This window comes from Epinephelus moara, chromosome 11 (assembly GCF_006386435.1).
Source record: "Epinephelus moara isolate mb chromosome 11, YSFRI_EMoa_1.0, whole genome shotgun sequence".
NCBI lineage: Eukaryota > Metazoa > Chordata > Actinopteri > Perciformes > Serranidae > Epinephelus > Epinephelus moara.
The window spans coordinates 26,555,155-26,577,222 of record NC_065516.1 but is presented as its reverse complement, the minus strand read 5'-3'; the positions used below and the strand labels follow the sequence as shown (position 1 = coordinate 26,577,222).

General features: G+C 41.2%; 2 protein-coding genes across 2 annotated transcripts in view; one reads left to right on the top strand and one right to left on the bottom strand.

Annotated features, from left to right (window-relative positions):
• The first annotated feature begins 3,034 nt into the window (after positions 1-3,034).
• Positions 3,035-13,354, top strand: txndc5 (thioredoxin domain containing 5). Its single transcript, XM_050056146.1, has 10 exons — positions 3,035-3,312; positions 4,760-4,912; positions 5,389-5,494; positions 5,599-5,695; positions 6,570-6,685; positions 7,429-7,515; positions 8,040-8,198; positions 9,272-9,354; positions 9,529-9,658; positions 11,073-13,354. Exons 1-10 carry the CDS (start codon positions 3,128-3,130, stop codon positions 11,193-11,195), a joined length of 1,239 nt encoding a protein of 412 aa, XP_049912103.1. The 5' UTR covers positions 3,035-3,127; the 3' UTR covers positions 11,196-13,354.
• The window catches only part of bmp6 (bone morphogenetic protein 6), a 54,137-nt gene continuing 45,068 nt past the window's right edge, over positions 13,000-22,068 (bottom strand). Inside the window, exons 5-7 of the mRNA XM_050056145.1 lie at positions 18,214-18,290; positions 15,928-16,038; positions 13,000-15,038 (exon numbers count right to left, since the gene is read on the bottom strand). Of these exons, the coding sequence (XP_049912102.1) occupies positions 14,889-15,038; positions 15,928-16,038; positions 18,214-18,290 (338 nt within the window). The 3' untranslated portion in view covers positions 13,000-14,888. The remainder of the gene's footprint in view (positions 15,039-15,927; positions 16,039-18,213; positions 18,291-22,068) is intronic.

The window sequence follows — 22,068 nt, the reverse complement described above, 5'->3', positions numbered from 1 at the left end:
CTGTTTCCATGCTGTAACCTCTTCCTTTCCTCATCCCACTCTTCCTGTTGTCCAGATGAAAGGAAAAAAGGGGGATGATGAAAGAGAATTACTGTACGTATGAAGGCTGTCTCCTTTTGGTTTCATGAAATCATGACTGTGTTAAAAGTGAAATGGACTTGCCAAAGACCTGTCAATCCACGAAGCCAACAGGTACTCACTACACTGGGAACAGACACACACAAATACACTCGTTGAGGGAATAGATGCATGATTTATATAAACTATAGACTACAAGACTACAGCACCTAGGAGGGACACTATTTATCCAGTGTAATAAATTGGATTAATTATATTTGCCTTAAAATGTTCCTACTCTCAAGCATCGTTTTCATCGTTGAGGAGGCAACTCTGACTCATATCTGACCATCGGTGTAGAAACTATCTGTCATACGAACCAGCGATGATGTGACACCTGAGCTGCGGTGCCCATATTTTTACAGTTTAAGCAAAACACTAACTTTGTATTCTCTTAATTTCAGAGTCTATTTTCATAATATTTCATCTTTTCATGGATGTTTTCATAGACTTATAGCATTAGGTATACTAAGAGCTGCCAGTTTGTTCTACAAAGACAGCCTTAGGTGTGAAGGAAACTTACACTGCCTGCCAACGCGGTGCAGTCGACCAGAACTTACTGGACCATTTATAATCAACCAATTTGGCTTCTCCTACTCTACCAGAGGTGAACAAACTCTCACATGTCTCCTAAATTATATCCTAATGACATTTTTCTCACTGAGCTTCCTGGTATGACTTCATTGGCCTTCCTTTAACATTTAAAGTCATATTTCATATTTGAAATTTTGTTAACGTCAAATTCATCATCTTAAATATGGTGCTAAACTGTTAACCTTGCACCTACCCATCTATGAAAGGGTTATCCACACTGTAAACAGGGATATAGGGATGTGGAAAATCTATCACCCAAATTTTTGAAATGTTATGATGTAAGTCTCCACTCAGAGACATAGTCCATCATAGATCAAATCCACAAAGCAACACTCTGTATAGTATGTGACACCATGTATTGTCAAATCCTGGGTTCATATAGAAATACGAATTGTTGCACAGAGATGATACACCATCTCATCTAGTTGTATTGGTGTGAACCGGCACATTTTCAGGACATTGCAAAATGGCGCATTGCAAGTAGTTGCCTGTTTCAACTTGTCTCATCTCAAATCTTTTGTCTGTACTGGGCTTTACTATGGCTGTGGCAGCAGATGGTGATGAAGATTCCCCGCCAGATCACCCATGGCCATACCTCAAGTCCATGTTTGACGTTTTTGAGATGAAGAATGATTAGTATCATTTTAAATGTTTGCTCTGTTTACCACGCACAAACTTTATCACAGCCCACAAGAATTCGCCATGCAACCTGAGAAAGCATGTCGAGGTATGTAAACATTTGCTTTACTCCAGATGAATATTTCAAGCAGAGCTGCCTGTGCTCGTAGCTTGTAGCATTCACACAGGACATGGTGTTGTGTGTGTGTGTGTGTGTGTGTGTGTGTGTGTGTGTGTGTGTGTAGTGATGGGGGTTAAATTAAAAAAGAAGAAAATGATAATGGTCCCTTTGTCAATTTCTGTTTCTATAGGTATTTCTATAGGCTTTGCAGCATATTCAAGAGCTTTCATTCTACAGTTTCTACAAGCAAGTCAGTGCATTCAGTGGGTTGTTTGAGTCAATATGTTCTGTAAATGTATTGTGACAATATACAGCAATGCACCGAGATAAAAAAAAAAAGTACTTTGAGTTTATTCAAGCAACTGCTCCAGTACTTTAACGCAAATATTATTATTTGACTCAACAACATTCACTTGTATCACTTAGAGTAGTATTTGACCAGAGGTATCTATGCCAGAGGTGTCAAAGTCATTTTACTTCACGGGCCACATACAGTCCGATTTGATTGCAGGTGGGTCGGACCAGTAAAACCACAGTATAATATCCTATAAATCACAAACAGCTCCAAATGTTTCCCTTTTTGTTGGTGTTGTTTAAAAAAGTACATTTTAAAAGTGCTAATCCATTTACAAAATAGATGACAAACCGCCTGTGACGTCTTCAGAAGAATAAATTTAATTACAACAATATTTCTCTTTTTTTCCACAGTCTACTACTCACTGTCATTACATGTGCATTTTACTGTACATGTCCCCTCCTGTGTAGTAATCCTAATATCACCTCACCAAACTGAAGTGAAAGAAAAGAACTGTAAAAGCCCTCTGAAGCAGTGTTTTACAAGAAGAAAGCTACTCAGTGTTTAACTTGCTCCTGACACCTAGCATCTCTTAGCCTCCACAAGTGCATCACTATTAGGTGTGCAAGGTCATCCATTGGGCCGCATTGGACCCTTTGGCCCTCGGGCCGTATGTTTAACACCCCTGATCTATACTCTGACTCAAGTAATAGAGTTGATTACTTTGTCCACCACTGCAGAGGAGTGAGTAGCAATGAACTGGACGCTGCAAATAATCACCACAACATGAACATCAGTATTATGTTCATGGAAACCATTATGTAAATCGCCTGACTATTTGCAGAGGCGGATTTTCCTATAGGCCACATACACAGCGGCCCATAGGTAACATAGTCAGCTGCCTAGGGTTGTAGTCAGGGAGGTGGAGGGGGGCTTGCTTAAGGCACCAAATGTGCTAGGCCCAGCACTGATTATTTGACTCTATCATGCAGCACTAAAAAACATAGGACAAATGCACGCATGCATACACTACTGTAAGAATGATGCACCATATCCTCTTTAGTTTTAGTGAGACATTGTATTTATGCATTATTTAACCTCCAGTAAAGTAGCTTTTACCTACTGGGCTTCCATACTTCTTCAAAGCACGTTATCTGCTTGAACTTGTCAGGCTGCACAGAGTTGCAGAGGGCCTGCGGGCTTTCACAGATCTACATAACATCCCTATTTGCATGCGCCGCTGAAGCACCAGTCATCCCCATGTACATGTCTCCCATCCACAGCCCACATTCCTTTAAACAGAGCAGCTAGAGGGGCGTGCACGTTGGGAGTCGGTCTTCACACCAGCAGGGACACTGTGCACCTACCGAGAGGGACTCAGCATGGCCTCAGCACTGAATTGCACACCCGTTATGCTGTGTTTTATTTATTTGTCGTTACTGTTTGCCAGTGTGTTTTGCGACGCCGATGCAGAGGAAGATGAGCATGCCAAGCACACGTACACGGTGGAGATGTTCAACGAGGCGGTGCCCACTGCACCCCACTTTGTCATGTTTTACGCCCCATGGTAAGTGGACAGTTAGTGCCCAAGTTTTTTCAACAACCGAGTTCATCGGCAATAGCGTTTGTCTCTTGCTGACATCTCCAATATACACCGAAGACCGGAAAACGGCGTCAAGAATGGGATTAGAGCTAACCGGCATATTAGCAACAAGCTAGCTAGCAGGCATGCTAATGGGCTACCGGCGTTAGCTTAGCCTCTAACTAGCATTGCCAACTGCCGTGTAGCGGATTGCAGCACTTTTCACAGCGGCCTCGGTGCTAACTAAGCTAGCAGTTTGCTAGCATGTAAAATATAGTTGAAAACTGTCTACTGAACGTTGAATGAGGAACTGAAACAGTCAAACACTGGTTGTAGCGCTGTGTTTATTCACAGTTAGCACAGAAAGAGCAAGGTACAGTTCAGAGTTGTAGTTTGAGGAGCTGTGCTTACGTGGCACGCACTGATTGACTGATGTTATGTCAGCGGTTCCAAAAATGGGGTCCACGGATCCCTAAAGGTCTTTGAATGGGCCTAGAGAGTTAGAAATAAGAGGAGAAGTTCGCTTCAATCATTTAATTCAGTGTAGATTGAAAAACTTAAGAGAGAGATAAAAACAGAGACTTATCAGTGATAAGATCAGATGTTCAACTCTTTCTCTTGTCATGTGAAAGTTTGACCACTGAAGTGTCAGTTATCTCTCATGGGTATCTTTAGGACCAAACCTTTGTCCAACACCCACACTGATATTCTTGACATGGGCCATGTAACATTAGAGCTGCATGCAGTGTCCTGTCTCTTCTCTACATTTGGCCTGATAGCTCACTAGTAAAACAAAGCAGTATGAGTGCTTTCAACTCAAACTTCTGGCTTTGTCACTGAGACTTTTCTTTGCTTTTTATTGTCATGTATTCACATAATGTGTGTCTGTATTCATTAGGGGATGGTATGCATAATAGTACCGGCTTCTCTTATTTATTATTAAAATATTACATCAAACTAAAGCTATATGGGGCTTTCAGTGCCAGAAATAACCATGAGTCTGAACAGGAAAGCAAGAGGCCTGTTCCTTTTTATTATTTTTTGATCATTCAGAGGGGAGTACAGTAGTCGGCCACCATTTGCAACATGGTATTTCATTAGAATACAGCACTATAAACCTTCATATTATCTCCATAACTTGGCCTGTAATGCATATAATTCCACGTTACCTTTGAAAGTGCAGGTAAGTTTTGTGCAAATGATTGCTTTTTCACATGATCACAGTTCAGACAAAACAGATTTTCAACTGGATCATAAAGATAACAAATATATATTTATCGAAACATTCTGATTTTGAATGTTGGAGCGGTTTCAATACTCATTTTCCGCAGTAACGATACACCAGTACCATAACAGTAGACCAAAATATGTAAAAGCTTTGGGTGTAAATTCTGTGGTACACTGACGGTATTTGAACCACGGTTGTGTCCAGGTGCGGCCACTGCCAGAGGTTACAGCCAGCATGGAATGAACTGGCGGAGAAATACAACAGCATGGATGAGCCCCCAGCGTATGTGGTAAAAGTAGACTGTGTCCAGGACACCAAGTTCTGCTCCAATGTCCACGGGGTTAGAGGCTACCCTACGTAAGTACTTATCACACCATTCTTGAATTCATTTGTTCATATTAATTCTTTGGCATGCATTTGATCAGCCTACAAATCTCTTAATTGAAAAGTGTTGTAGGATAAATGCTACTCTTAGGACATGAAAGTAAACAGTCCTTGTCATTACTGATTGACAGAGAGGTGATACATTGACCTGCATTTAGTCGAATATTCTGCCAGTATCTTAATGACATCCTCTTAAATCTTGGATGTTGCTGACTGCTTGCCATACCTGCAAACACAGCAGTCACTAGATAATGATTGACAGAAGTTTTGTAACGAAGAATTACAAGATCCTAGAGCTTGTAATGATGATTGAATTGACTAGTTAGAAAATAATGCGTGCATGCATGTATAATTGAGTTTTAGTACACCCTGTGACGCTTCAGACTTGGACAATAAATCTGTCATGCCACAGTTAATTCAATTCAAAACATTTCTTGTGTTGTGTGCAGGCTGAAGTTGTTTAAGCCAGACCAGGATGCAATTAGGTACCAGGGGCCCAGAGATCTACAGTCTCTGGAGACCTGGATGTTGAAGACACTCCAGGAGGAGCCTGGGGTTAGTCGTGTTCATTCAGTTAACACCTTCAGTTTATAAACCAGTGGCCCTTACATTGCAAGAATGTTGGTGTTCATAGCTGCTTGTTGCTGTGTGTCCTCCAGGAGCCAGTGAGTGAACAGGAGCCTCCTAAAGCCCCAGAGCCCAAACAGGGCATGTATGAGCTCACTGCTCTCAACTTTAAGGGCCACATAGCCAAAGGTAAATATGAAGAGTAGAATATATGCTTTTTAATACTTCATGAAAGTGCTTTTATACCACTTAACCAAGGCAAATGAATAGTTAACTTCATCTTGTATATTTATGCAGCTGCATCCTGCCTGCAACAGATAAGTCGTTTCTGTTTTGTCTCAAATATAAACCGTACTTTCAGTTTTCAACCACACTAAGTAGTGTTTCTGGATCCCTCCTTAGAGAATGGAAACACCTCATTGCCTTGATTGACATAACTGACATTTCAACACGAGCACCTGAGCCACAGTCCACAACGTCAGTCAGCTCGAGCCTGTGTAACACTCGTCCCCTGTCACCTCACGTTTCTGGATTTTCAGACGACTGCAAAAACAAACAGTGCTCACGATAATTGTCTCATTGAAATTGTGGCTTTTAAGCCCCGTCGAAGTCCAATGTTTTGGTTTTGAAGAAAAATAAATGATTTCTTGTTTGGAGACGAAAAAAGGCAGGATATGACATACGCATTTTTAAAACAGTGTTTATAGGTCCCACCTTCACATCTTGGCAGCAGAGCTCCAATAAACGTTGTGTAATTGGTTGCGTAGACCCTCTGAATAAGAGGTGTATATTTTCATTTACAACAGGCTGGGCTGAGTTTGTAGTGGAATCAACGTTTTTGCACTACTCCATCAAATCAAAACTCCGAACATATGAACTTGCTGAGCCTCACTTAAGTACATAATTGTGCACTTGTGTGTAATCAGGAATTGGTTATATACTACAAGGCATTTTGGTTTTTACTTATTGTATGTATTATTTTTTTCTTTCGATTTGTGTTTAATTTTCTTGTTTATTATCTGCCTTTTCTTTTTTTAACATGACTTCTCTCCTCTATCTACAGGTGCCCATTTTGTGAAGTTCTTTGCCCCATGGTGCGGTCACTGCAAAGCCATGGCCCCAACCTGGGAGCAGCTGGCCACCACCTTTGAGCACTCTGACGATGTCAAGATAGGAAAGGTGGGTCCTTCAGACTGTGCACAGGTTAACAGGTTAATGATACAGCAACTCATAAAAAGTCAATCATATATTAAAAACAATAAAACAATGCATACTGTGACGCAGACAAAAGCAGTGAGAAAAAACTGCTCAACCAGTTATCACAACTTTTCCACGATTATTTTTTTTCATTGCAAAATCACAAATTCATTGCAAAAATCATCACAATGCCTGTTGCAAACGTTGCAACATGCATACAATTTTTTAGAAAAGCTGCTGTGAAATTGAGCATTTTAACATGCATACAATGTTTTTTAGAAAAACTGCTGTGAAATTGAGCATTTTAGACCGCAACATTCGCCCCAAAAAATCCTGCGAAATCCTTGAGGGCTGAACTACAAAGGTGCTTGTTTTTACATTAATGGCCGCCTTCATTCTTTCTACTAAATGAAGATTGCTGTTTTTTTTTTACTCATCTAACATTATGAGCTGCCTTTGTGACACACTTTTGTTGACCAACTTATATCACAGTTCATTATTTTCTCTTGCCATTGTTATGTGAATTTTCTTTACACTACTGAGATTATCATCCTGTTGCCTGTTGGGCAGAACAGGATGCTGGCCACATGAGAAGCTACCTGTTTAAGCAACGTGTTTGCATACTGCGTTATTGAGCACACTCCTCTTAAGCAAATTTGCAGGTTCAGTGTTTGCATTGATGTTGCACTCTAATTTAGTAACACGTTGATGTATTTATGACCTAGGTGGACTGTACGCAGCACTATGAGGTGTGCTCTGACAACGGCGTACGCGGATATCCCACACTGCTCTTCTTCTACAACGGACAGAAGGTACCAAAGAAGTTTTTGACTGCAACAGACTTTCCATTTCAAATGATCCGTTCTGCACTCTTTTTGGCCACAGCTTGTCTCCGTCTGACCTGGTGCCACTGTGGCTGTCATGTTGTTTCTCATCGACACCTTCTTAAGATTTAATGCAAACTGGAACAACCTCCATGACATTACATCATGCTGGGATGATTAAATACATAACTATTACAAATACTAGCATGACTTGCATTGGCTCCATCAAAGATCTAAGTTAAACACTGATTGAAAAAATTGATAATGATCAATCAACATTTTGCTTCAGCCAAAACTATTGTCAGTTAATGTAATGCACACACAGTACTGGTTTGTGTTCTATCTTCTCTTTAAGTAGACCCCGTCCTCTGGGGTCAGCGTTCAGTTCAAGAGGTCCAAAATCTAATGATAGCACTATCCACAGTGCTAAAAAATTATTCAAATGGCCTCCACAGTTATTGTAATGGCAGTAAAGTCTTAATTCTTCTGTTTGTGTTCATCTTTTTTTGTAGACAGAGCAGTACAAAGGAAAAAGAGATCTGGACTCCTTCAAAGACTTCGTGGACAACCAGGTGAAGGCTGTCGTCGCTCAGGAGGAAGAGCCGGAGCCCAGTGAGGATCAAAAAGGCAACGAGATCCCCACTGATGAGCCAGTCAAAGAGGAGGAAAAGGTGCGTGTGAACAACAAAAAGAAGAAAAGTCAGACACAGGAAATGCGTGCTGCAGTACCTGTTGAGCACATTGTCATACAATCAGAGAACATATTTTAGAAACAATTATTTAGTTTCTCTGACGTGTTGAAATTATTCTGCTTGTGGCATTTGAAAGGATTTAGACACCATACTAAAACTGGTCTGACTTCAACATGCTTTTAAAAAAACTATGTACTGAATGCTGTTGTCTAACAAAGCTATAGGTGCATTACAGCCCATATATAATGACTTTCATTGTGAATCTGCTTTGCATACGCAACTGCAAAAGAGTAGGGTTCCCACGGTCATGAAACCTTGAAATGTCATGGAATTTTACAATCACATTTTCCAGGCCTGCAGATGTTATTGAATTAGTAAAAATAATTGGAAGTTAAGGAAAGTCATGCAGTTATGTTGTGTGTAATGAAATTGTTACAGTGCTCTTCCTTGGATGGAAATTTATTTTTTGAAGCTGTCGATTTAAAGTAGCTCTAACATGCCTTGATGTGTGACAGCGTTTGTTTAGCATCTCGTACGTTTCTTCATTTTCTCCCTGCGTTCCGTCTCTTCCTCTATGTATAATAGCTCGCTGAAATTATTTCTGAATAGAATTTGATTTGATATGTTTGAAAAACAACAGGCAAGTAGGGCAAAAAAAGTCCATGAAAATTTGTGTGTGTGGGGGGGGCCAATCACCCTATGGTACAATACAACCACACTGAGTCATTAGGGTGGACCAAACATATGGCGACCATCTTGACCTGCAAAGATCTTAGCACCCACTCAACTATGTGCCTCTCAACTAGCAATTAGGGTAAGGCTAGTTATTTTCCTGCTGATGGATGCCAGAATTTCAGAAAGGCATGCTGATGACAATGACATCATCCTTAATAATGATAATCCTGACAACCCTGATAAAGTCCATGCCACACATTTGTGTTTCATGAGATGATGTGACAGAAGTTCTTCAAGCTAAAGGGCTCTCAGTAAGGTAATCATAAATGTCATCACAGTTCAGCACTGTTTAATGTCAGTTTCTTTCTTCTCTTCAGTCCAGCGTGTTGGACCTCACAGAGACCAACTTTGATGAGACAGTCGCCAAGGGCCTCACCTTCATCAAATTCTTTGCTCCATGGTAAGATAGTCGTTTTATTGTGCTTTATCTTTAACGTCCTGTTTGAAGTAACACTCGCTGACACAAATTTTGTATAAATGTGTTTAAGTCAAACACTTGATGTCACAGTCTTCCCAGCAATGTCTCAGTCCCTGAAGTGATGTCATTCCTGTGTTATCCTGCTGTCAACCGTAGGTGTGGCCACTGTAAGAACCTCGCTCCAACATGGGAGGATCTTTCCAAGAAGGACTTTCCCGGCCTCACTGACGTCAAGATAGCCAAAGTGGACTGCACTGTTGAGCGCACACTCTGCAACAAGTACTCTGTAAGTATGTGGGCGTCATCCACAATTTCTACTGTAAGACACCATGTAAACTGAACATGCAGCACCCTGTATCTCCAACCCTCACGTACCCTTCTGTCAGCATTTTAATTTCCTCCAGATTAAATGTGTTATACAGGATGTAATAAAGTGAAGATGTGGTTTTATCGGAGTCATAAAACAATACGACTGCCACATACTCTAATTAGATGCTACAGACTGTAATCCTAAAGCAGATTGAACAGTCATGGGTAAAGAAATGTTAGCGCACACACCCACGATCAGCTTTGATTGCATGTAGAATCTGAATGATGTTATAGGAAGTAAAGCCGAGGGCATTATCAGATGTTGACTCAGGTTTTAGTACGTGTGTGAGGAGGCTTCACACAGACGTCAGCCTACAACTTACCAATGCTGAAGTGATAAAAAGCTTTACACATTAAATCAGTTTGCATATAACTTTGTTACTGTTGAGTTTCGTTTGCAATTTTTAAATGAAATGGCGAATCATTAAGCCAATCTATCATTGTATACTATTTAAGTTGTACTGCTTGCAAAATTGCTGCATCAGAGTTCAACATCCACAGTTCAGTCTCTTTATGTTTTTATATCTAATATATCTTATCACAGGGTTTCTACACAATATGTAAAGTATAGTTTGTTTCTAGTGATTTCCAGGTCTGTGTAAGCATGGGAAAAAGAAAACAGAGCAAAGAGAAATACTCATGTTTCCAGATGCCTCTCATCTGTTGTCTAAAATATAAAATTCAGAACTTCTAAAAATAAATTGATCATACGAGCAGTGTTGTTCATAGCGTGTGGAGCAGGCAGCCAAAATGTTTACCACTGTGTGAGAGAGTGCGAGCCAGAGTGAGCGTGATGTCTTTGAAGGCAAGGCAAGAAGTATGGCGTGCGACTGAACCCACACTCCTACACAGAGCTCCCTCTGCGCTTGTGCATCACAGCCTGCAAAACAGCTCTGCCCCAAGTGCCATATAACGGTGCTATATCTGGACAGCCATGAACACATTAGTTTTAAAGAAATGCAGCAGTATCAACTCATTTCAGCTCTTATTTATGAAAGACACTAAAAAATATGAGGGGAACAATTATATGATATTATTTATTCAAAATGCTCAGGGAAAATAATACGCGAAGAGGCAGCACCAGTAGCACTGGTTAGTTTTTACCGTCCCTGATGCGTGATGACTGATCTTGTCCTCTGCTTTGAGGGTCGGACCTCCTGGACGTCATTGATTTCCCAATTTGCTGACATTTTTATCCGCTGTTCTTCTTTGAATTAGCTGCTAACTTTTAATTTTCACACTGCATACTACATAAGAATTAAATGTTTTTTAAAGGTATCGAAGCACATGGAATAAGCTCCTGTTGTTGACCCTCTTCTCTCTTAATGCAGGTTCGAGGTTACCCCACCTTGATCATGTTCAAGGCAGGGGAGCAGGGTGACGAGCATAACGGCGGGCGGGACCTGGAGAGCCTGCACAGCTTTGTGATGAGGCAGGCGAGAGACGAGCTGTAGAAACAAGTCAAGTCAGCACTCAACTCTCCACCACTTTGCTCGTCCACACTGCATATCTGGCCAGTAGGACACCACTCTCTGTCCTACAGCTGCCAAACCTCTCTCTATCTTTCTCTCCACTCGGGTTCTCTTCAGAAAGGAGTCAGCCAATGACAGACTGCAGTCTGTTCTTTCTCCTGTGTTTAAGGGCAGAATGATTCAGTAGAGTGTTTGGGATGTGAATGTTTTTCTCATTGCTGTCGCCCAACCTTAAATCTCCTAATGTGGAGGATGCTATGGTTGGGTCAGCAAATGAAGTTATGTCTGACAACCACTTTGCAAGCACAGCTCAATCAATCAGAACCAGAATTCCTCACACAGATATAATGTTTATTAAAATGGTAGCACTGACGGACAGATGTTCCAGTTTCTGCCTGTTTAGAAATTGTTTCTGATGAACTTCTGCAGCCATTTGACTTTTTTTAAATACTAAATTTTATACATGGGATCTGTTGTTAAATCACAAGCCATTAATGTTACAGTACTGTCAGTCAAAAGTTTGTAAAGTTTGTGTCACCCGAATGTGAAGTTGAGTGTTAAGTTGAGAGTACTTTCTATCCACGCCAGTGACGGCCTATCTGACTTAACTCTCAGGGAAACGCCCACACAGACTGGGAGGAGTTGTGATGGAGGCATCATTGTTATCACAGGTCTGACAATGGCACATTTTCTCTAAATGACCCATTTTCTGACTCCTGTGATGTCATCAGCCATCCCTACCTACTCCTCCTAGAATTCAGGGTCTCAGGCCTGGACCATGTTGCTCCATATCTCCATTACTGAACATCTTTACTACTGCTTTTTTAAAATCCCGCCCATCATTTTATCCTCCAATGAAGTACAGAAGGTGTGAATCAGAGGTTTTTGTGGTATATCTCTCAGGCCAGACCCATGTCCAAAGGATTTGGGAAACAGGAAGTGGAGCAGCAGACAGTTGGTTCACTTGGTATTTAGGGTAAAGCATGCAGTTTACGTTTAGGATCATTTGCATGAGAAATTGAGCTCCACTTTGGTTGTGGAAATGTCACTCACGAGAGCTTTTACTACCTTACGTCTTAGGTTGGGCATTTTTGTAATAATACTTGTGAGGTTGGAACTGAAACATTCACTGCAACTCAGGGTCAGGTGGGCTAACTAGCATCATATCACCTCTCTGACCATGATTGTGACCTTTTCTTACCTGAGTGATGAAACCAGCTGCATCTTGGGTCCATGTAATTCACTTTTCCTGCTCCCAAATAATGTTTCTAGTCGTCCGTTTTTTGACTGTGAAAAACCATGCTTGTAAAGCGCACCAGCTGCTGGTTTCTAAGTCTCACTCACCAGCAAAATGATCTGGAAAAAGCATATCGTATTGATTGCAACCAAAATAAACCCTAACTTGGCTGGTATTCATTTCCCACTCTGTCTATAACCACTGGTGAGATTGTTCAAACTGAAATCTTAAGTGTGAATGAATGAAGTCTGCTGTATACTGATCCTATCAAAGTGTAATGCATTCACTTGGGAAACAGTATTTGCCCCATTTTCTGAATTGTCATTAGAAAAAAGGAGATTTTTTTTTGTTAAAACTTCTCTCAGAATTCTAAGATAATCTCGTTATAAAAAAGGGCACTTTTTTCCTCAGGTGAATGCATTACACTGGTGGAGTATGATAACCATCAACCCACAAATCCAACTTTTACAGAGGGTTAATCTGTGTTTCAACAGCCAACGGCCAAGAAAATAGAATCTGTCGCAGACCTGGCTCTAATAGCATTTGCAGTTTCTTTTCAGCGCACTTTTCTGTGACTAACTGTGACTTCACCCACCTGTTACGCCATTACGCCCATCACACTGCAAATGCTCTTTGACCCAGGTTATGTGAAAGGTATGTGCTGCATGATGTAGGGCACCATTTATTGTCTAACCCAGGTACACACAAACAGTCAGACACACGGCAGTTTTTTTTTGTCAGTAAAAGTTTTATGGATAGCACATGGTCTAAGGAACTCCAGTGACAGAAGTATTTTTTTCCTCGTGAGTCATGGGTTGTGCACTACCCATGGATTTTGTACAAAAAAAGTGAATAATGGCAAGTTGTAACATGAGATTTCATAATAAAAAATTTTCAAAAATAAGTTTGTATTCATTTCGTTCTTGCATCTCTCTCTGTTAATAAGGTATGTGATTTTTCTTTTTAATAAAAGGTGCAATAAATAAGCTGAGAATGTACAAGTATTTACAAAAAAACAGTCTAAACATGATCACAAATGTAAACAGCAGCTTACCAGAGGTATATTTTGTAATTTATGATTGGTTAGGCACGTAAGGTATTTTGATTCTTGTTGGTATTAGTTTTTCATTAAAATATGTTCTCTAAAAAAAAAACAAAAAAAAAAAAACTCCATGTCATTCAAAGCTCACAGTAACATGTTCAATTGGAAAGACGTTGCCACTGGACACAGATCTCAACATAAATTTACCCTCAGGGTTGAAAAAGCAAAGGGCTAATTTCAGAAAGCTGGCACAGACGCCGCTCAGCCGGCTGTTTTTGACTCGCTAAATGTTTTTCCACAATCTCTTGATGGGTTGTCAGGGGTGGAAGCGTTTGTTAACTTTGCGAGTGCAGCAACATGGAAATGGCCATTTGCGGTATGTTGGAGGGATAAGGCTGTATTCTTCGGCTCTTTGGAGAAAAACATCAGTTTAGCCACAACATGCATCATGCTGAACCAGCCTGGTGAATCGCAGCTCAGCGTGAGCCCGGCAAATATTGACACGGAGGGGATATTTGGAGCAGTGCACTACTAAAATAGCCTGCGGTCACTTTGGTTCAGTCCATATTATATTTTAGGAGGGCAAATATGGCTTGAGAAGAAAATACATTAGGGAAGAGGAAGGAAATATGAATCTACTGACTCCAATGTATTCATTTAGTATTAGATTGTTTGAGTTAACATCTGCATGGAAAGGGAAACTAGGTTTGTATTTTCCCATCTCGCTCAAACCATTAAGCACATTTTCTGTCGTTTGACCAGGTGATGTCACTGACTACTGTTGGTTTTCACACTGAGTCAACTCCCCAGGGTTCGAGCCCCCTCTGAGAACTGATCCACCGTGTTTCTTTTGTCGTAGAGGAGAAGGGAAAGAAAGCAGCACTCGGACTGGTCCCACAACGGTTCAGTTTTGCCCTCTCCCTCTCATTGAGGGAGAAGGTGCAGTAGCCTCTTAGGCGTTCATACACACACGCTTCCATTAACACATAATATACAAACTTAAACACTCCATCCTCCCCACGCACACACTCAGTCATTCACTCAGTTGCAGACCCATGAAGTGAAGACTCCACAGCTAATAGAGAAGGTGATGGACAACTCGGTGGCTCAACACTGGAGTAGGGTGAAGTTGCCAAAAGACGACACCCATAATGGTCCCCTCGTAGTTTGATGAAGACAAATGTTCATGTTATTAGACGGATGTTTTGAACTGTCCAAAATTATCGGTGTAGAACATATAAATGATCTTTCAGGGTGGATATTCCTTGCAGGCGGAGGATTTGGGCAGGAAGCTGGTGTCCAGTTGAGGTCAACATCACCCAGGAGTCACTGGTGCAGTCGCAGCCCTTTGCCAACCCAACTTTTAATCAAGCGTCATTAGCCCTCGATGTTGGTGTCAGTGGCAGCCGCAGGCACGTACCACCATGTTCTTGTATTTCTTGAGTATGACGTTGGAGTTGTCGTCAAAGTAGAGCACTGAGATTGCGTGGAGCTTGGTGGGGGCACAGCATGGCTTTGGTACGTTCTCTGGGTTCATCAGGTGCACCTGGAACAGAAAGAAACACTTTAAGCCCCTTTAAGTGTCAGTCTGCAGTTGGTAGAAAATTAAACTAGATGTTAAAAAGATAAGAGATCAATTTAAAGGGTGAAATTTAGCACAACACTTTCATTAAGTAGAGAAAATATCTTGCTTTCCAAACACACTACATTTCCCATAATGCTGCTCAATATTGTCTTTTTCTAGACTCTCCCTGCTTGCTAAATGCCTGCCTCTTTCTAGACTCACATGTCAGTCTTTAGACGCTTTGCTTAACTAAAGACTGATGACTTTCTCCCTGACTTTGTGTTTAGATGGGCGGATACAATTTCAGAGTTTAAAAAAACTCCCNCGTTGCTTTGTTGCCGGCCGTTTTCACCGGTGTGTTAAACACACTTTAGAAAGGAGTGTCCCCAGACTATCAGAAGGCGGAGATCTCTGATTGTCTGGTGGCGAGACTAGCCTCTTTCAAATGCCATGAATTCATGACAAGTGAACTTATCTTCATGTATAATATCAGAGCAGTGCCCCTTTAAGTTAACAGTTTCACAATCAATGGATTACACTGTATATTATTGATCTTTGGAGCCCTAAAAAGCCTAAATTTTAAGACTCACACACATACAGAGAGTGATAAACACATAGCCATCCAATAAAATATAAAAACACATTTTTGAACTCCTCTACTCTTGCAGTTCTCTCTTGAAGTCACCTAAAAAGGATTACAGTACATTCCTTTAAACAGAGTTGCAGACACTTGAATATTTTGTTGCACCATTATGGCAGTGATCCGAAATTCCTCAGAGGTAACTATTAGAAAAATCTGGCAACTTAAAACAACCCCTACGCTGTGTTTCGATTATACTGAGTATGGTAAACTCCTGTGGGTCGGCCTTACCAGGGTCTGTACAATGGCGTGGTTGGTGGCGTTCATGTGGGCATTAAGGGGGAAGGAGCACTCTCCATCACAGTAGTTGGCTGCGTAGCCTTCAGGAGCAATGATCCAGTCCTGGAGAAACACATGGGAGAAATCGTGATGTTACACAGAGGTAAACATGCCCCTGTCTCAACAGTTTTTGGACGTGTTGCAGGCATTGAATTCACAATGAGTGTATATTTGCAATTACATTTAATTTAATTACATTAAACATCTCGTCTTTGTACTGTATTCAATTGAATATAGGTCAAAAAGGATTAGTGGCATGATGCCATTCTTCCCATCTATGTAAACAAGTGAATAAGAAGCTGTGTGTGTCAATGTCACCATTTAGTTTTATCATTTTATGAGTGTAGGTTGTTATACCTAAATAAATGAGGATGCAATATTGGCCTGTTACGTTAGTCCACCTGACTCCTGTTGGTAAATACAGTGTTAATCCTGTCTCTAAGGACGTCCCTGCCTGTGGAATCGCTCAGGGAAGCAATACTTCTCCCCTCCTTCCTTCCTTCCTCTCTGCATCTAACTGTTTCGCTCCGACAGCTTCTCTGCATGTTTTACCTCTTTCTAACTTGTTTTTGTGTTTTTATCTAGTGCACCTTCCTGTCTGTGTTAATAATCTCTCGCTCTCTGTCTTTCTCTTCTCGTTCTGTCCCTTTCTGTCCAGCTCCCTTCCTGTCTGTGTGTGTGCGCGCGTGTGTGTGTGTGTGTCCGCACGTATGTATGTTGTTGTGTGTGTGAGAGAGAGTGAGTGCTGGCAGTCTCCCTCTAGATGTCAGTGCTGTGTTAACAGATCACAGCTTGTTTGGAAGGATGTACGTAACTCTGCCCTTCTATTTCTTCCTCAGCCTGTCTCCTTGTAAACACACGCACACACACACACACACACACACACACACACAGACACACACAGTCTGGGACTTCATTCTACTCCCACCGAGCCACTTTAAATGACTTTTCCTCTTTTGATCACCGTCACCTGGCAGCCTGATAGTCAGTGGTGTTTATAATGTGAGTTTATAGTAAATTAACTGATCGAGTGGCACTGACACTAATCTGTTAGAGTGGATTTTTGATTTTATTTTACATTATTCAGTTACTTTATTTACCTCAGACAAGTAAAATGCACAGGTGTTTCAGCTTTACCTTAGTGTGTGATATCTATGTAGCTTTAGGATTTTTTATTTTTCTATAATTCAAGTTTTTATTGGTTTTAAAGACTTGGTAAATGGCATACATATATTATTTTCCGGGCATACATGAACATATTTTTATCGTACATCAAAAACAAAAAAAAAGAGTCTGGAAGGAAAGAGAAGGAAACAAACTAACAAACAATAATGCGTCACACATATGTCCCCATACATCACCCTACAGGGTCCTGATCACCATTTATTCTACTGAGCATACATTCATAAGATGCTATTTCCGCCATTGCATTAGCCAATTCCTTCAATTCCGGGGCCTTTGTTTAGCTTTAGGATTTTAATCTTTTAACTTTAACCTGCTGCAGTGCGATAGCAAAGACAGAGAAGAAGACTGCAAGCTGCTAAACATGTACAGTATGTAAACAATGCAGGATTTAAAGTGCTTAAAACATCAGCTTTGCAATTGTTTTATGAGGAAGGAAATGTGCTTGACATATTTGTTAGACCTCAAGGATACACACAATGTGTTTCGGTGAGTGACACTGAATTTAAACTTAACTTTTGTTTGTTTACAGGAAAACTCCAGAGAGCCCTGCTCATATCAGGAAGTGGAGATTCTGAGTAATCAGCTTCTACGACACCGAGGAAGCTACTTGATACACCTGCTGGTGAAAGACTGATTGACGGTTATTGTTGGGAACAGTTTAAATGAACTTGCTCCTGATGCTTAATGACTATTGCACATTGGTGAAGACGAAGCTGAAACATCTGTGCGTTTTACTCCCCCGTGTTACTTCTGCAAACTCTATTTGAGTGTATGTACGCATAGAGAAACTTGATTATGCAAGATGTCCACAGTCGTCCCTATTGTGTAGATTTACATCCAAACTTGCATGTCTACGGATCCCTGGTGACACAAAGTCCATATTTAAAAGTCAATTTTAATTATGTTAGCCTCTTAAACTGTTCTACTTACAGCACAGTATCTCGTTGTAAACACTGATTAGAATATCAAACTAGCTCTGAAGAGAGAGTGAGCATCACCACACGTGTGTAATGGGACTTGTTTGGATGTACTGAATAAGAAAATGTTGGCTACCTGCCAGCCCAGCTCTCTGAAGCTCACGTAGAGCTCATGTCTTCTGCATGCCGTCTTCTGATCGCTGCTGTTATAATCTGCAACAGACAAAACAGAGATAATAAGGAAACTGCATTTTGCACACACACTTCATGTAGTTTAACATCTATAATATGTTCACAATTTTCTAGTTTATGCAACATGACTAAATGCAGCCCTCGATGTGTAACATGTGTCCTACTATGTGTCAGATGGGTCAGCCATGGTAAAACACACTCAGCAAAAACCCTTCCCTGGGTAAATGAGGTATTGTAGAAAAAAAAATTCCAATTAAACCTCATGGAAGTGACTCATGACATTCAGAGTCTGAGAGCAGAAGAACAACACAATACGCCTCATGTAATGCACAGGGTGGAGACATGTGAGGGCGTTGACCAGAGCACAGGCACAAATGCTCATTACAGCGGTCACTGCGCTCTACGTGCTTCACATTCATCTGCTGTTTAATGCATTTGAACGCGTGCCTAATTGAATTCATCAGCATTCAAATATTGCTTGGCGCGAGCTCAAGTGGTGACACAGTGACAACTGTGTTTATGGACTCTGCTGCCCTGCAGTTTGTTCTTAATTATCTCTGTTCCATTCTGCAGCAGACGGCTGCAGACAGTCCCAGGTATAGGTTTGGTTTTCACAGTCGAGGAGGTCATTGCTGGCATCGGTCACCGCGCTGAAGTCAAGACGGTGACACTGACTTTCCACTGACGTTTCAAGGGCTCTCTCTCCTTCGCTCTCTCTGTCTCGCCTCATTGATTTTATTGTTGTGATTATTTTTTCTTCACAAAAAGACAAAGACAATGAGAGGGAAAAATGCAACGCACCAGTTGGAGTCCTGTATGCTCAAAAGAGCTTCGTCCAGAGGACCCATATGGTGTAGCAGTTGTCCCTAAAAATCCGCCCTCAGCTTGGCTTCTTGGTGGCCCCTCCATGCCTTAAGCAACACTTCAGCCTAAAGCCCGCAAGTTATTTTAATTGTAGATGGTTGTCGGTCTGCACATTCTCACATCGCAATGTTAATTATAAAACTGTTAACCAACTGTTTTGGCTGAAAACCATTTGGTGGTTGCCTATTTTTGTTGTTTTTTTTGTGTCACTTGTCATTAGGGTTACAATACTGGTTTCTGACTCCATGTTTAGCCTATAGTAGAGTTAGTGCTGAGGATATCTAGGCTACAATAACTTTACACACTGCAGAGAAAAAAAATTACAGCTTTGAGTTTATGCAAGTGGCTCTCACATTCAAAATTGTCATTTGCTAGTTTTTCAGATTTGCTTATTGCATTGTCAGCCCATTTGGTGCAGCCGCTTATCCTGTCAACATGCAAGCATGGCTTTTGCTTCTCATGGGGAATAAATAGAGACGACCTGTTTGCCTAAAGAAATGTTGTGATAGACAGACAAGCAAATAAATGTACAGATTTACGTCCATGCATGCAAAAATCATCATCTGATTCTTTTTCAGAAACAGAAACGTGTGTGTGTGCGTGTGTGTCAGAGAAAAAAATAAGCGAGTGAGTCAGACTGCAGACGGAGATTTGTCACTCAGTCACAGCCACTCACCTCACTAACTCACCAACAGCAGCCTTGTTTAGTCAGCTGGAGTTGGGCACACACACACACAATTATGTAAGGGTCATTGATGTTGGGTCCTTGCATCTCCATGTCTATCATTTATTACCACCGGCGCTTACTGAACATACACAAACACACACACACACGTTCACAACTGACCTGATGTTTATCTGTTTAACAGCCAAATCCACTTAGCCGCTCATTAAAATGAAGAGTTGTAATTTAAATTCACCAGCGCCAGTTGCATTATGATTTCATCATCAAATCAAATTTCATTTTGAACAGACGCACTGACCACACTGCCCAGACTCATGACTGTGTGTGTGTTTTAGCTGGACTCGCCTCAAGTAAGAAAAAGAGACAGAGAGAAAGGGAGGGAGAGCAAGTTGGATTTGTCACTTGGATTCATCTCAGCTTGAAGCAAATGAGGAGAGAGGGAAAGAGAAAAGAGACGCAGACAGAGCGAGAACAGAGAGGAGCTAAGTAGAGCATGGCACTACCACACTTTCCACCATCTGCTCTCTAAATGTGCGACAACACAGTGACAACAATAGTTTATTGCAGCAGGACATGAATATGTCATCTGATTAGACGGGTTAATTCTGTAAAAGACAGGAAATGAAAGGTGCGACCGGTCACGACAGAAGGCTGTGGAGTGAGGTCAAATGGTCATCCGTAACCATCAAATACAGTCAGGTGTTTCCCCAGTTTACGGTTGCTTCCTTCCCAATAGGAAGGGCAGTTCACTGGGTGTCTGCTTATGTGGAAATACAGAGTTTATATGTGTGTGTGTGTGTGTGCTGTGGATTCAGGCACGCATGTTTGGCTCTGTGTGTGTGCAGATGATACCGGGTCACATGTGCTCGTCCTGCCTCCCTGCGGACTGACTGATCTGCCAGAGTCTTTAACAGCACAGAGTATTCAGATCTAACAGATTTACTATATGGAGACCTTCACAGATGAGGAAACAGGCTGGTCCTCGACCAGCTGCTGTAGGATCGTACTGACTTTTCCTATAATTATAATAATAATCTTTCTTGTACTGTAAGGCACATTTGCAGTGTGTACAGTGTTTACATACAGGAAACACCCAAGGACGAAAGACAAAGTGCCATTGAGAGAACTAAGCTGATTGGCTGAGTGACTTGGCTGACCTGATATAACCTTGAGGTGATGTTTATAGAAAGAGGAACTAACACATTAAAATATTTTAGGACGATAGGGCTTTTGCTTTGTGTCGAGATTTATGAGTTGAATTGGAATATGGATCGCTGGGGTTTTAATAATTTTGGGTTTCCAGACACTGACATACACACTGGCTCAAACTACACACACCCATATTATACACACACACTCTCAGAGACCTCCTGCTCCTTCATCCAGGTCTAGTTTATGGGGCGTGACATTCAGCTTCGGGTCAAATCCCAGCCCAGGGTGGAGGGTGAACGAAGCTGCCTGCACACTCGTCAGACTTCTACACAGTAGCTATTAAATTACTGGTTCCTCGTGGGGTTTCTATGGTTGCAGGCAAGGTGGCAGAATCTGATCATGTTATCTGATTTCTTTCTCTAGACTTCAGTCTGCACACAGCTACGTGTTTGGCATGGACAAGATTTGCATGTTGAGACAGAAAAAATGTACAATCAAAATGAAATAGAATTTTAAATGTTACACTGATTAAAACATCCTGTGCAGTCACACATTCAGTTCAAAGTAAACTATCAGCAACTGTTAGAGTGCATGGTCAGATAACATACTAAGATATTGAGAAACAATCCTCCTATATTGCACAAAAGGTGGATATCAACACACATTAGAAGAAAATCTTGCTATGCCGTATGCTGCACAGCACAATCTATAGTATTTAGTAACTCATTCCCTTTTCCTCCTATTCTCTCTCACACACACGTATCTACACACGAGTCATTTTCCTTGCACCTCTTGGCTTTCAAAGCCATCAGCATTTACAGTCTGTGGGACTCTTTAAGAGGAATAAAGCTGATATTTACTGTGGGCTTTCATTGAGTGTAAAGGCCCAGATTTGTGGTGCCCATAAACCACATCTCCCCTTCCTGCCTGTAAAAATTTAATGCCACACAGCTACCGCTGAGCTCCGGCTCCCATGAGACTTCCATTCATTTCTTTTTCCTTTCCTTCTGACAGAGAGCAGAGGTGGGAAGGAGAACGACAAAAACTTACTCTACGTATTAATCTTATTATTCTAATCTGTACTCTACCACTTACTAC

Bases quoted from the DNA above. Each gene is read 5' to 3' on its own strand.
- txndc5 (XM_050056146.1), top strand. From the start codon at position 3,128: ATGGCCTCAGCACTGAATTGCACACCCGTTATGCTGTGTTTTATTTAT. The intron at 5,696-6,569 runs GTAAATATGAAG...CTCTATCTACAG, and splicing joins TAAGGGCCACATAGCCAAAG to GTGCCCATTTTGTGAAGTTC. The intron at 9,659-11,072 runs GTAAGTATGTGG...CTCTTAATGCAG, and splicing joins CACTCTGCAACAAGTACTCT to GTTCGAGGTTACCCCACCTT.